The sequence below is a fragment of the Lissotriton vulgaris genome, chromosome 4_1 (assembly GCF_964263255.1).
Source record: "Lissotriton vulgaris chromosome 4_1, aLisVul1.2, whole genome shotgun sequence".
NCBI classification, from domain to species: domain Eukaryota; kingdom Metazoa; phylum Chordata; class Amphibia; order Caudata; family Salamandridae; genus Lissotriton; species Lissotriton vulgaris.
Window position 1 is genome coordinate 2,044,035,021 of NC_141691.1, and position 15,304 is coordinate 2,044,050,324.

Consider the following 15,304-nt stretch of genomic DNA (forward strand, 5'->3'; position numbering starts at 1 on the left):
AAAATCTAAATAAAGACAATGGAAGGATAAGCAAAAACATCTGAAAAAATTGAAATGTACAAAGTAAGGAAATCTACAATGAATTCAAGTGAGACTTGGGTGCTTTTTTCCGACATACTGTCAGTCAGCAGATGATTCTGAAGCAGAAAGTAAGGAAGAGCTTCGTAGATCAAGCTAAGAGAGCAGTGGTGTAGCAAGGAAGGCCACACAAATCAATGCTGAACTGCTACTGTGTGTTTAGAAGGTGCCTGAGGCAATTAATGCACAAGATGGAACTGGCCATATGCATGTTATCAAATAGGAGAACAAGGCTGTAACAAGTCCAGGATATACCTGGGCATTTTACTCCCACACACTAAAGAACTCCTAACAACCAACCAAGCCAGAAAATTATGTAGCAACCATTTTTCTTCGAAATTCTATGTAGAATATGTATTTTCACTTACATTACTGGGACAGGGCACCTCATAGGCAGATGCACCAATGGTAGCAGGCTGGAGGTACTTGAAAGGGCCTTCTTTGGAGGTATTCTCGTTCTTGACGGGACATTGTGTTGCAGGAGCCCAGAGACTTGGTCTTGTGGGACTCAGCATGCTGCTTAAACAAAACAAGATGTGGAGCACAGAAACACAAGACAGCTTTTAGAGTTGTAGATCTTACTTGCAAATTCCTTTAAGACTGTAAATTAAGCCTGGACAAAACATTAAGCAGGCAGCAAGATAGGCATCGCAAGACGTCTTTACGTTAGACATACAAAGCCATCACAATTTCTGTGACATTTAGCAATGAATAAGTTACATTGGCAAACATTCTCCTAGTATGAATATTTGATACATTAATATCATAAAACACTGCGATGATCCGATGAAGCATAGCTGCCTTAAAAGATCTGGGGAATGCTTGTAGACTTCGAAGTTAAAATTTTGTGTTTGATAGGCCTATGGTGAAGCGTGTGGAAGGATCACTGGCTGTATTAAATGGAAATGGAGCACTATCAAAAGAAAATTTGAACACTGGCAGGCAAGAACATAATTTAACTATGGGTACCAAACTATTATAGTGGTCCATATATACAAATATCAATTTGTTTAGGACATCGTGTTTGTTGGATAATTTAAGGAAAATGCAAGAGGATTGGCTAAACCAGATAGACTTTTGAGAATTTGACAGAGTTGTTTAGGGGGTGCTCTACCACCACTTACTCTAAAGACGTATGTATGTTTCTTAGACTTCTTAAACTAGTCAATACTGGCAAGGATTTAAAGGCACTCACAGTAGGAGTTTGGTTTTTCGGCTTGAAGATGTATGATTATTTGTGGCAGGATTGCCTCCATGTTTACCTCTTCTCTTTGTTTTCCAGACTCCAGGTAAGTCACCTCTCTAGGACATGGTTTAGAAAAGAACCAGATGTTCTGACATACATTCACCAATGGCCCTGTGATGGTCAAACTGTTCATTATTTGTTTCCGATAGCAGAGTGGCACTGGTGAAAACCTGGCACTCCCCCACCTCTAAATTGGGTGGGTAAAGCACGAGTGTGATGCACAGAGCATGTGCAGCGATTTGATGTATGCGCCCCGCATTTTCCAAGCTTAAAGGACACTCAAAGTTATCAAAACAGATGTTATGTATATTGCTCCTGTTTTACCAGTTGTACTGCAATGCATGAGAGGCTGATTGACTGTGATTAGCTCGACAGCCCTTGACATTCAGAGCAAAGGCAGGAGGCATTTAAACTACCCACAGAAACATATGCATATATGTAACGGTAGACTTGGCATTGATCTTATCAGCATTAAGATAGAAAACTAAACAACAACATGAACTGACAAAGCCGGAGAGACAGTTCTTAGTATATATTGTGAGTTAGATGAATGGGTACGTTGGTGAATGTAAGAACCAGGCAAAGAGAGGGATAGAAGTGCTTGAAACAATGAATAAGTACTCACAAAGATGATGAATAAGCGAGTCAGAGGTGGATGGGTGAGTATACATATGGATGAGTGAGTAGAAGAATGGTCCATCATCCCCTTTGGTTTTGCTTTGTTCGTCATAAGTTGGCAGGGTATGCCCAGACGGGAGTCCCTTGCTCACTTTGCCACTGGATTCAAGCAAGCCTGGCTGATGGCAGCTGATTAGCCAGAAACCGGTCCCATGATGCTTGTTTACGGTCCAGGGAAGACATGGCTTGGCAGTTCGGGCTGGACTGTTCCCATGAGGCACAGGGTCAGACTGATTTGCATATGGCCATGTCTGAACTTTTTTTGAGCTAAAGAATGATGATGGATTCAACCCAGATCAGTTGACTGGGGGTGAGTGCTTGCACAGTTCAACACTCGGTCCATCATCCCCTTTGGTTTAGCTTTTTACCAAAAATAGAGGGCTGCTAGTTTCCTTGGGAAACATGGAGGAAAACAGTGTTGCAGGTGCAGAAGCCATTATCATGGTTCAGACTCCAAAAATTGCTTTGCCATTGGAAAGGCTGCAAGAAATGTGGCAAAAAGAAAATGTTACTTACAGAGTACTGCTTTACATTCACTTGTGATGCATACTTGTGCTATGTAGTATTAGGCTCAGACATTTGCCAGTCATTTTTCTTGGTGGAGAAGTGTGGCTCAGGGGTTAGAGGCGGCAGACCTGGAGCTTGAGTTCGGCCCGGGACCAGGGTTCAATTCCCCGCCTCGGCGGGTCTTAGGCTCAAAAATTCCACGGACTCGTTAATTCTCGCTCCGGTGCCTCCTCGACTCACGGGTTCACACTCTGCGACTCTGGGCAATAGCTTGCTTAATCTCCACAACGGCCCCTCGCGGTGGGATGCCTGGCTTTCACCTTGTGGATACCCTGTCAGGGTTATCTCACAGGGGAATACCAGGACGGGTTCCCTAAGCAAGCGCTGAGATGCCCCAGGGTAAGTCGTGCGCTATATAAGTTTCATTCATTTCATTTCTTCAAAGCAGTCTTCTGAGTCATGGATATGCTGCAACTCGTGCCCTGGAAGGTAATTCACATGGGCACCAACTCCACTGTTTTTGCAAAGTGGGTGAAGTATGCATTGAGAATTAAATTGAGTGTGGTATGGTGCACTATGCACATTGTCCAATGTAAACTACTTGATAGGAGAAGAGAACTGCGATGAAGAATGGTTCCCAGGGAGGATGTTGGGAAAATCCTAGTTGCTCCTTTTTTATGGGTGGAGTGTGCCCTGTGCGATACAGCTAGGATGCTCTTGGCTTTGTGGTAGCAGGTTTGGATTCACTTGACCACGGACCTGGCTAAGCCAGCTTTAGAAATGGGTAGGCCTGTGAGGATCCATGAAGTCAGAAAAGAACTGGTTAAACCTAATGAAAAGGCTTCACCCTGACAATGCAATGCATAAGAACTAGCATGGGTAAAGCTTTTTCTGAAACAGAATCAGGCAGCAAAAAGAAGACTGGGAGTTTGATTGAGATGCAAAGGGGAGAAATGTGGGATTTGTTCTGAGATCAACCCTATTTTTATGAACCTGGATGAAGGGCTCTTGTATAGTGAGTGCCTGTAGAGCACCAATACATCTGAGTAAAGTAATGCTCACAAAGAAAGCAACGTTCAAGGACAGGAATTCGAAGGGGCACAAACAGTGGCCCCATGAGTGTTGTGAGGACTTGGTTAAAGTTAAATAAAGACAATGGAAGGATAAGCAAAAACATCTGAAAAATTGAAATGTACAAAGTAAGGAAATCTACAATGAATTCAAATGAGACTTAGGTGCTTTTTTCCGACATATTGTCAGTCAGCAGATGATTCTGAAGCAACATATACTGAAGTAGAATGTAAGGAAGAGCTTAGTAGATCAAGCTAAGAGAGCAGTGGTGTAGTAAGGAAGACCACGCAATCAATGCTGAACAGCTACTGTGTGTTTAGAAGGTGTCTGATGCAATTAATGCACAAGATGGAAGTGGCCATATGCATGTTATCAAACAGGGGTAGGGTGTAATTGAGGGAGTATAACCCTCTTAAGACCCATCCATAAATAGCCCCTGTTTTGCATGTAAGCTATAACAGCAGCGAAGTGTAGGCATATGACAGTTTAGGCAAGGCCGAACCTCTGCAGACGATGTCCTGGATACTAGGCCTTAAGGAGTCCAGCTGTTTGGTGCTGATGTAATAGTGAACTAACATTTTCCACTGTGGGTATCTGGAGGCAACGTTTGGCCATTTTTGAAGCTAGAGAAGAGGTCTGTCTATCTGTGGGTTACCCCAACACAGGAAGTACCTTAGATGGACTTGCAGGTGTTGTTCCTACTCATGTACTTGTTGATGTGTCCTGTTGGGCAGGTCTGCAACGTTGTTGTCCACTCTTGGAAGTTTCCGCTAGTGGTACGTTGCAGCAAATTGCTCAATGCCAAACTAAAACTGCTAAACCGAGAGGAGTGTGTGCATACCTGCCAATTTACAAACTAAATTCACTGTATGAGGAGTGGACGGGGCCGGGGCCTCGTTAAGAGTTGCATAAGAACCACTCTGACCCTCATCAAGCACCTCCACACACCCAAAAAAACAAAGGGTCATTAAGGGTGGTACCGATGTACTGGGGTTGCTTTCAGTCCCCTTAATAGAAAGTGGTTACTGCCTCTGACAACGAGCCTGAAATCCACTGTTTACTGTGGTTTTTAGCTCGTTTTCTCCACAAGGGGATTTCGACTTCTCACCTGGTGACCATGTGAAGGGACCCGAAATCGTGTGACATTAGGTGAAACCGGGTGAGTTGGCAGGTCTGCGTGTGCCGCCCTTCTCTTTTGGCAGAACATTGTAATTGTGTAGTCCATCTGGCTAAGGGCTACCATCCCTTGAATGAGCTGGAAAAAGGCTTGCAGTAATTGATGTGGCGGCCTCAGTACTGAGGTGGCAACATGCCCTATTGTCGAGGTGCAACAGTTTGTTGCTGTTTCACGACTCCAGAAAGTAGCGATTGCTCCCCTGCACCATCACTAGATGTGACCACCAGTCCGTGACCACTGCCGCTTGAGGCACTTTTGTAGGGGTGCATATAGAACCTGGCGTAAGGCACAACATAGATGCATGAAACCATCATGCCCAAAAGGCGCATGACAGTTCTGACGTTGAGTAATCAACCGGGCTGAAATGGGCATCAGCTGCTAAATGAGAGGCCTGAGGCCTAAGATAGGTCTGAGAGGCTGTCCTTTTAGGGAAAGATCAAGTACAGGGAATAAGTACTGGCCCCTTGTTGGTGTGGAGGGAGTCTCTCTATTGTGCTCTTCTGGAGGAGTGCTTAGACCTCTTCTTGGAGGAGGTGAAGATGAACTGTGCTGAGGGTGTGTCTGTGGGGAAGGATGTTGAGAATCGTCGTGAAGAGATCTAGGAAGTAGCTTTTGCAAACCATCACAAATGCCCACTGATATAATGGCATTTATTTCATTAAGAGGAAAGCTTGTCATCACCCCCTGACAAGTGTCATGTAATCATAAATGCTTTGACGTGGAAGCTCCTTTACCAGCTGCATCTCTGCCCTTACTCCTGTTCTTTCTCCATAAGCATCCCCAGTTTAGCTTCTACCTGCTGCTGTCTTTGGTTAGATTGTGGATGGTCTAGCAAGGTTGCTTTAGTTCTACCAGGACTGTTTCCGAAAGGAGGCTTGCAGGGCATCTATAGATTTTGCAATCTCTATGCTCTTTTTTTTATCTTATCAAGTATGTCATAGACCTGGGACCCAAAGAGATGCTACAAGTCAAATAGAGGTTGAGGAGATGCTGCTGGACCTTGGGTTTGAACCTGGAGATGTGGAGCCAGGCATGCCACCTGTGGACACTAATATTAATTGTTGAGGCTGAGCTCGCCCAGAGAATGTCGGCGCTGGTGTTGACATGGCTTCAGAAACTATTTCCTTCCCTTCTTTCTTTACTCTTCTGGGAGATGTTCTCCCAACTGAGACCTGTATATCTGAAGAGGAGACCAACAGAGCTGGCTATTCCCACTTCGCCACTCTGATCTTCTCACTGTTTATCAGATGGCGGAGCATCAACAGTGCTTAGCGAAGATGTGTGCGGACGCCTTCATTGCTACCTTCAGATCTCTACAATAGGAACCCCCTTCGCAAGGCTAGAAGTTCAAGACATAGCCCTGATGAAATGGACCCTAATGCCTTCTGGATGATCCTTCTTGGCTACGATATAGTAAGTCTTAATGCAGAGGATGATCCATCATGAAAGAGTGCTTTTATGCACCGCAAAACCTTTTTGGCCCCAGAATACCCAAGAACTGGACCATCCAATCGAAAGTCCTTGGTGGTAATTGACCACCCACCTAAAACACAACAAATGTAACTGTTCCTTCTCTTCAGTAGGATGGGGGTGGGGGAGGATATAAGGTTGAAAGGACGATGGATTGAGCAAGATGGAAAGGGGTCACCAGCTTCGGAAGGAAAACAGCCCCGGCTTGCAACACCTATCAGCATAGAAAGAGGTGAAGGGAGAATGGCAGCAAAGGGCTTGAAGCTCACTAATCCATCTAGCTGAAGTGATAGCAACTAAAACACAGATGTAAAGGTTGACATTCGTACGGTGCTCAAATGCAGTCCCCATTAAAAGGTAAGAACCAGATTCAAGTTCCACTGGGGAACCTCAAAAAGAGTTGGAATATATTTGTCAAACCTTTCAGAAAAACGCATAACAGGGGACTTAAAGAGGGACAGCTGGTTCAGCAGAAAAAGGAATGCAGACATAGCAGCCAAATACCCCCCCCCCTCCCCCCCGGCCCCCACAGTACCAATAGCACAACACTGCTGAGCAAGTAAAACTTCTCAAGTCAGAATATGCTACAACTAACAAGAGGTCTACATCATAGTCTGCATGTCACACAGCATAGTTGTCCCATCTTCTATCTAGGGTAACTCTAATGCAAACAGAACGGGCATTGAGGCAAGATAAAATTGCACCTATCCTTAATAAAATTTTATCTAAACAGGCAAGGTGCTGAGGACCAGAGATCCAAAACCCCTAAATCTCCTAAGACATAAAGTGTCTCACTTTACCATAAAACAACACACAATGGTCCAGCACTCTAATTCAAGTTAAGGTTAACAAGAAGTCATTAGTTGTATATAACCATTTATAGATCACATTTCAGCAAAGGAATGGCAGTTCAGCAGAGTTGTTTCATTAAATTATTTATTCATGACTTCTTTTTCGCCAAGATAAAAAAAGTCTGTAGCCAACGCGTTTCGTCCTCTCGGAGTCCTTCAGGGCAAAAAACTAATTTTCTTGCTGTCTGTGCTGAATTTGTTCTTAAATGAAGTTTCTTTGTCTAAAATCTGGTAACATCTGATTGTATCTATTATAAATGTATACATTTTTCTGATGTTTCTAATGCAGTGTGTATTATTTGTTATAGATTTGCGCGGTTTGAAGTCAGTCAGTATCAACCGTCCTCCGTTTTATTTTCATGACTGGTTTTCACTCTCGGTCGGCCGGCAAGGTAGCGTGGCGTCAGAATGCATTCTCATAAGTGGATTTTTAGCTTCAAGACCTCCTGGTTGTGGATATTCGTGATTGTCCTCCAGATCCTTGCATTATAACTGACGATTAGTTGGAACTCGGGTCCAAAGTAACCAATGTCATCAGAGTCCCCATCGCCTTTCTCTAGGACCAGCTGGAGTCACTTTGCTAGGTGAGGCATGGTCAACAATTGAAACGTGCGTCTTCCCAGTGGATTTGTCAATGATGAAGGCTTTGCTGACGGGAGCGTTGCTGACAGGATGGCTTTCATAGGTTTCTTAATGAGTGCTGTAATTGTGCACTAAAGATGGGGGGATATTTTCTGTACAGTCCTCTCCCAACCTTTAAAGACGGACACTCGGCGAACCTGTTCCTCACGGCTTCCTGCTTTCTCCACGACTGGAACCAGTCGTGGAGAAAGCAGGAAGCCGTGAGGAACAGGTTCGCTGAGTGTCCGTCTTTAAAGGTTGGGAGAGGACTGTACAGAAAATATCCCCCCTTAATGAAAAGGAGAGAACGCTGCATATCGGGCGAAAAGGGACAATATAGCCCGGAATTGGTACAAAGATACCTCTTAAAAGGGTGAAATAAAGAACAGCCTGATTGTCCGCATTTGACGCAAAAGTTATTGGCACGGCATAACAACCTAACCCAGACGGTGTTCATCAGTAACCATGCACCTGCTTGATAGACATTATTTAACCACGTGTCATTAAGAAACCTATGAAAGTCAATGATCCAAAAAGACCTCATAGTGAAAGAATCTATCTGCAACTACATAAGGAGATACAGCTGTCCTGGAAATCAATAGAAGGACCCTAATCCCTATACTTCAAAAAGAAGTAAAATTATCTTGTGGTTTTAAACTCGTCCGTCCTGAGGAAGGTGCCATAATTGTAACCTACGCACCGAAACGCGTCGACAGTGGGACTCTTAAATGTATATGTTGTATATGTATTTTGTATTTATTTTGTGAGCATAAATATGCATGATCTTTTTAATGGGGAGTGACTCTGAGGTAGATACCGTAAAACGGAATTGTTAGATAGCATTTAAGATTGTACCAGAGCACCCAAATTATAATACTAATTGTCTGCAATTTTAAAACAATGGTTTTTTAACATAAATGTTTCTGCATAATAAACTTTCGAGAGTAAAAAAACGATTTTCTAGTGTGGAGTACGATTATCTATTGAAATATCTTTGTCAATACCATAATTATAACACTGGTAATGATTTGAATGGGTAGGCCTTTTGGTCACCAAAGGAAAGATTAATACACAGAAAGGATTCCTTTTTGATAAATACTTGATACCCAGTCCTTTCTGGTCCTTGGGAAACTCTATTTTTGGAGTTTGTTGAAAAACTCACTTTAGAGTTATTTGGCTCCTTCACCTTTTTATGACTCTTCTCAGGACTACAATGCCTGCAGATTCAGATATTAATGCAGGTAAACATTTTCCAGAGCCTGGCTGCCTTCTTGCGCCCTCTTTGAGGATGACAGGATTCCTTATCTGAGAGAATATATTTTTCTTTCTTCAAACTATTAAGCACTCCATTTCCGCTGCCTTGCAAGATTTTGGTGGAAAACCTCATACGAGGCTTGCACTTACCGAAACCTGTGTGGAGAACATAGTCAGTAAATACACCTATACTGAAGATCATCAGCACGAAGGTGCTTTTTTGCTACAACCACAGTTCCTGAAGAGAGACTTCTTAGGAATATTTGACACTGTGAAGAAAAAACAAATGCTTCTATGATAAAATATCAGAAGAAATGACTAGCCAAGAAGTGGGGCGGACCACAGACCCAGGTGGTAAATACCAATCTATATCAAGAGAATAAGACCAGAGCTCCGAGGAAGCTCCCTTCACAAATGTGAGCTAGAAAATCTAAGTGATGGTGGCCTCTTGGGTACTGGACCTCATACACTGTCCATCTCACTCATGAAAGTTTAGTTATTTTCAATGAGGTGGATGTGCTACTAAATCAAAAGCTGTGGAAATTCAAAGTTACTGAGTCTGCAGCTAGAAGTCTATCAGATAGATCCAATAATGGAAAGTTGTATACTGCATGCAGAGGGTAACACAAATCTGACAAAAACATGCTATGTGTGAACCAGCAGATACCTTCATGGTAAAACAGAAATCTATACCCTGAGAACAGCTGAGTTCTCTCCACTCCATGACTGATGGCACCATGAGAAGCACTGCAAGAGTCTCGCTGTAAAGAGCAGCATCTCTACCAGGGCTGCAATGACCCTTGCTGATTAATTTCCCTACATTACCTTTCTCTTTTGTAAATAATTGTGTATGCAAAGGTTAAAAAACAAGCCAACGCAAATACACAAACACTGGATGAAGAAGCCATGATAGGGAATCAGATCTACCCGAAGAATAATTTAAAAAAATGTTTCAGCCATGTCTAGGAATCACTCATTTTATCTGAATGATAATTGCCTAATAAATATTTTGACTCCTGAAATTTGAAGTGGCGAGATTTCTGCTGAATATTTAGTCAGTCATAAACCATATGAAAATCAGACCACTTTGAAACTACAAAACTGAATACCTGTTTGAATAATAACTGTGCTGACTGCTTCCTTCTGTGGATGAAAATGAAGGGGAAGATGACCTCCGTTGTGGTGTCAGACTTGCAGATTTCTGTTTTTTGATCAGCACAGGCTGGCTGTAATCTCCAACCCTCTTACGGCCAAGAGTATGTATGAGGTAACCAGGAGCTGCTGGATCCTGCAGCACCTGTGATGATGAGCAAGAGCTGGAATACGCAGATTCTGACTCCCTCTTTACAGTCGGGTCCTAAACATAACATTGTAGTTTTTTTTAATGTCAAAACTTAATAATAAGATTGTTATACGGAAGAGTTAGGAGAAAATAACTTTACATACAGACAAGTAAAATACACTTTTCAGCAGGATGACATTGTTCTACTCAATGGATAATATTTGATTTAAAAGCAGAAAACTGAGATGTAAATGGTTTGTCAACAGGGACTATGCAATAATCAGAATGCACATATTAGCAGTAGAACTCTAAAAAGATAAACTATGTCACAGCCATGTTAACTGTTTTACAGCTCCAAGAACATGAATTTTTCTGACTGCTTTCTTTGTTAGTGAAACAGCATCATAATTGTATCAGTGAAGTGTAACAGGAACGTAACACATTAAAGAATGCTTTAAATACGTATCCATTGTAGATGATGAGAACTGATGTATTGGAAACTGTCTATATTTTTTCAGAGAAACAGCTGTGCTACAGATACCATATAGCGAGGGCTACCATTTCCACATGGACAACCATCTGCATCTTTTCCAAGGGCACGCTGTTGCACCCCAATCCAGGGCCAGCAGAACATCGATCAAAGTGAGATAAGGCACACCAAGGCATATGCATCTGGACAAGGTGTATCAGCATTGGGCTAGAGATATTAGACATTTCATTACTGCAGAGCAAAGAGCGGGTCCAGGTGTATAAATATATAATAACTAATTTAAGATTCCAACTATTGGCTGGCAGTGTAAGTAGATGGCTTACGGGGAAAAATCCAACCTATCAAGTCAAGTCAAGTCAAAATGCTTTATTTCGATAAAACAATTATCATAAAAGCAACTCAATAAATCATATGGTACAAGTAAGAACAGTAATAGATTTAAAAAAGACTTTTTTGTCTGTGTGCGTAACAATAAAAAGGACAGTAGTTTCAGTGATAATTGTTTGCACAAGTAAAACTAGCCAATTAATTAATTGAGTTTTTACAGATTGCTAAATCGAGAAAAAATGGCAATTCATTGGGTTAAGACATTTTTTAAAATAGAATTAAACAGTCAATTTTAGCCTTTTGGCTCGAATAGACCAAGCCCATGATAAAAATTTGGCCAAGGCACAAGCATAGGGTACACTACTATCGGATATAAGTATCCTAATTGCTGCCTCATGACTCCTAGTGCCCAACTGGCGGCATAAGTTTTTAAGCCAGACCCTCCTTGGAGTTGCGTACTCGCTGCACTCAAACATGAAATGTGCCAATGACTCCGGTTTGGCGAGACAAGCTGGGCATAACTCGGACATTTCCATTTGGGATTTCCATCTTGCAATGAAAGAGTTAAGGGGAAGGGTTCCTGCTCTGAACCTGAAATACAAGGCCCTATCAAAAGGTTTTCCAATTACATCAAGGTACAGTTCCCGTCTAGGACGATCTTTAAACCTCAGGAAATCCTCTGTGAGCCTGCCCAAGGTGGTACTAGTATTCCTTTGTGAGCAAATCCAGTCCCAGTAAAGATTTTTGAGGACTAGCTTCGGGGGTGAAGTTCTATTCGACCATGATTCAATTTGGCCCAACTTTGTTAGTAAGATCTTCATGTCTCTCAGCCATTTGATTTTATGCCAACTTGGCGATGACATGATTTCTGCTAGACCTCTGGCATATCCACTTAGTTCTTCCACCCGCCAGATACGTGCCCATAACAGTAATGGGCGAAATTTTGCAACATCATCAATCTGGGAGCAGCCTAAGTCCAGCATTAAAGGAAGTGTAGGGGTGCCTTGTGGGAGGGACATAATTGCTCTACAAAATTTGTTTTCGGATCTCGGCAGAGCATCAGTAATGGATGAACCCCAAAGTTCGGCCCCGTAGAGGGCAGAGCTAACACCTTTAGCTGAATAAATCTCGAGGACTGTAGCTATAGGCCTTGTTGTGCAGGATCGTTGCTCTTTCAAAAGGGCTCCTGTAATCCTTTTGTGGCTCATCAACATTTTATCCAAGTGTGGGGTCCAATCCATTTTGTGCGATAGGCGTATCCCAAGATAGTCAAAGACCTCTACCCTTTCCAAGAGCTCGGCGTTCAGAGTGGGAGAGCGAACTTGTTGTTTAGGTGGATTCAGCACAAGGTACTTAGTTTTATTTGTGTTTATTACCAGACCTCGTTTGGTGCAAAAGGATTGAAAATTGTCCAAAAGTCTCTGGAGACCCATTGGGGATTTAGAAATTAAAAGCGTATCATCCGCGAAGAGGAGGGTCGGTATGCGTTCGCCAGCCAGGGATGGTTCATCAGAAGGATGTTTCAGGAGATGCTCGACCACCCCATTGATGTAAAGAGAGAAAAGGGTGGGAGCTAGAACACATCCCTGGCGGACACCTCTCTCAACCGGGATACTACCCGTTTTCTCCCCTCCAGGGCCCCACCTGACTTGAGCAAAGCTATCTTGGTGCAACCTAACTAATAGGGACAGCAAATAATGGGGCAGCCCCATGTCAGCGAGTACTTTCCACAGTGATTCCCTAGGTACAAGGTCAAAGGCAGTCTTTAAATCGATAAACGCGAGATAAAGACTGCCTTTGCCTATGACCACCACCTTCCAGTACACCATCATGAGTCTGAAGGCTTGCTCGATCGTCCCAGTGCCCACTCTGAAGCCTGCCTGATAGTCAGAAAGGATTTTGTTTTCTTCTACCCAGTTTAAAATTCTGACTAACAGGACTTTGCCGACTACTTTTTGGCCAATGTCTAACAAGCTGATCGGCCTATAGTTGGATGGATCATCCCTCGATCCTTTCTTGTAAATAGGGACCACCTCGGCCCCTTTCCACGATGAGGGAATAGGGGCGCCTTTACAAATGGCAACGAGGAGGGAGTGAATCAATTTACCCCATTTTGCGCTGTCAGACTTTAAGAGGTCACCAGGAATGCCATCGGGACCAGCCGCTTTTTGTGGAATAATAGTGCTTATTGCATATTCCACTTCCTTGATCGTAAAATCAAAGTCAGTATGCCGGATTACATAATTTGGAGTGAACAATGGTAGAACCACCCCGCCCTCATCAAGATCACCATGACAGGTATAAAGTTTAGAAAAATGATCGACCCACGCCTGGCTTGGGATATTACAGGTTATCAGATCACTATCTGGTCTATTACGGGCTCTTATGGTATCCCAGAACCATTTCGAGTCTTTTTTAGAGCTAGCTTCTTTGAGAGTTGACCAGTAGGCATCTTCCCACTCCCTTTTAGCTAGCTCCAATGCTCTTTTATGTTCTTGCCTAGCCATCTGTATTAGTGGTTGGGACTTTCCCTTGACCGCCTCAATTAGGCGTGTTTTGGCTTTCCTACATGATGCAGAGTACCAGTCGTGTCTCCCTTTAGTTTTGTTTTGGGGCATGGTTTTCCCTGCGGTCCCTTTTACCCAAAAAACATCCCCTATTGTTTTTACGGCTGCTTCATATATAGGTGTTACCCTATCTACTGCCATAAGTGGGTCTATTGAACTAATTTCTACTTGTGAGACTTTAAGCACTTCTTCAATAGTGGAGAGTTTATCAACATTGCTCGAAATTTTATTCCACTTAAGGCGTCTTCCACAAGAGGAGACAGTAACCCCCTGTGGACGATTTGGTGGTACTAACGGCACTCCGGAGGACCAGGGATTCATTATGGATAAAGAAAGTGAATTATGGTCACTCTCTATGGTCGGTATAATAGCCATATCAATGACCGAGCTCCAAAGCCCCCGGTCCAACAGAATATAGTCAATCCTCGAGGAATGACCAACTCTGTTGAATGTTGGGGCACCCATCCGGTCAGAAGATGTGCAGCCATTAGCTGCTCTTAGTCCAAACTCTAGAGTCAATACGTATAGCTGTATTGCACTACGAGTCCAGCGCGTGATAGGAGAGATAGAGAGTGTGGGAATACCCCATCTACTGTCCTCTTCTCCTAGATCAGGTATTCCTTCCAGGGGAAGTGGCTCATATGTGCAGTTAAAATCTCCTGCTATTATAATGTGATCAGGTTCTCTATGATCCCCAAGTTGGGCCTCAAGCTCGGATATTACAGGTGAAGTACACCCATTTTTGGAACCTCTAGCATAGACATCGTAGAGATCTAAAGTCAATCCACCACGATGGCCAGATAGAGAAATACCAAGGATATCTGGGTTATCTGTCCGCTTGATAGTTATTCGACAGTTGAGTGAGATGCTTACCCAAATGATAAGCCCCCCTGAGGGACGCCCCTTCCTTTGCTTGGGTTTTTCAGCTGGTACAAAGATGGTAACAAACCCAACCCGATACAGTGGCTCAGTGCTCCGGGTCTCCTGGAATACACAGATCTTATGGGCTTCAATCAGGACGTTCCACTCAGGCAAACCTAATTTCCTAGTAATCCCCACAAGGTTCCAACTAAGAATTTTTATTTCACCATATGTTAGTTTACCTCCAATGTTGGTAGTAATGTTGGGGTTAGTTAGGTCTTCACAGTCCCTAGTTGAAGCATGGGATAGTGGTTTAACAGCTGCCACTGTTGGAGATTTGGGACAAATAGGATGAGGGATGGCTAAGGAAACATCCTCCATATCCCTATTAGTATCAGGGTTTAGGGCTGAAGCTTCAATGAGGTTAAGTCAATCAACTTCGTCTAACACACAAAATCTATTTGGGTGGGCAAACTGTGAAACAAAGGGATCAAAGGGAGGGGGCAATCCTTGCCACGGTTGTTGCCATTGGTGGTTAGCAAGTTGTGTGGGCTGAAGGGGTTGCTGCCACTGCTGAGTAGGATGATGAGGGGGTTGTGGAGGTTGAAAAGGTTGTTGCCACTGAAGAGTAGTATGCTGTGGAGGTTGTGGAAATTGTAGAGGTTGCTGCCATTGATAGGTGGTATGTTGTGGAGGATGCATGAACCCTCTGCTAGTTGGGAAAACAGGCCGATGAAAATGTTGTCTTGGGGGCATGGGAAGAAAGTAGGACAAGGGGAGTGGATTAATTTGGGTAGCAGGTCCGCTGTTAGGTGTGTTACATA

At 43.2% G+C, this 15,304-nt stretch overlaps 1 protein-coding gene across 1 annotated transcript in view; it reads right to left on the bottom strand.

Moving 5' to 3' along the window:
- The window catches only part of NUGGC (nuclear GTPase, germinal center associated), a 1,233,257-nt gene that overhangs the window by 70,206 nt on the left and 1,147,747 nt on the right, over window positions 1-15,304 (bottom strand). Inside the window, exons 27-28 of the mRNA XM_086966431.1 lie at window positions 10,063-10,310; window positions 447-597 (exon numbers count right to left, since the gene is read on the bottom strand). Of these exons, the coding sequence (XP_086822557.1) occupies window positions 447-597; window positions 10,063-10,310 (399 nt within the window). The remainder of the gene's footprint in view (window positions 1-446; window positions 598-10,062; window positions 10,311-15,304) is intronic.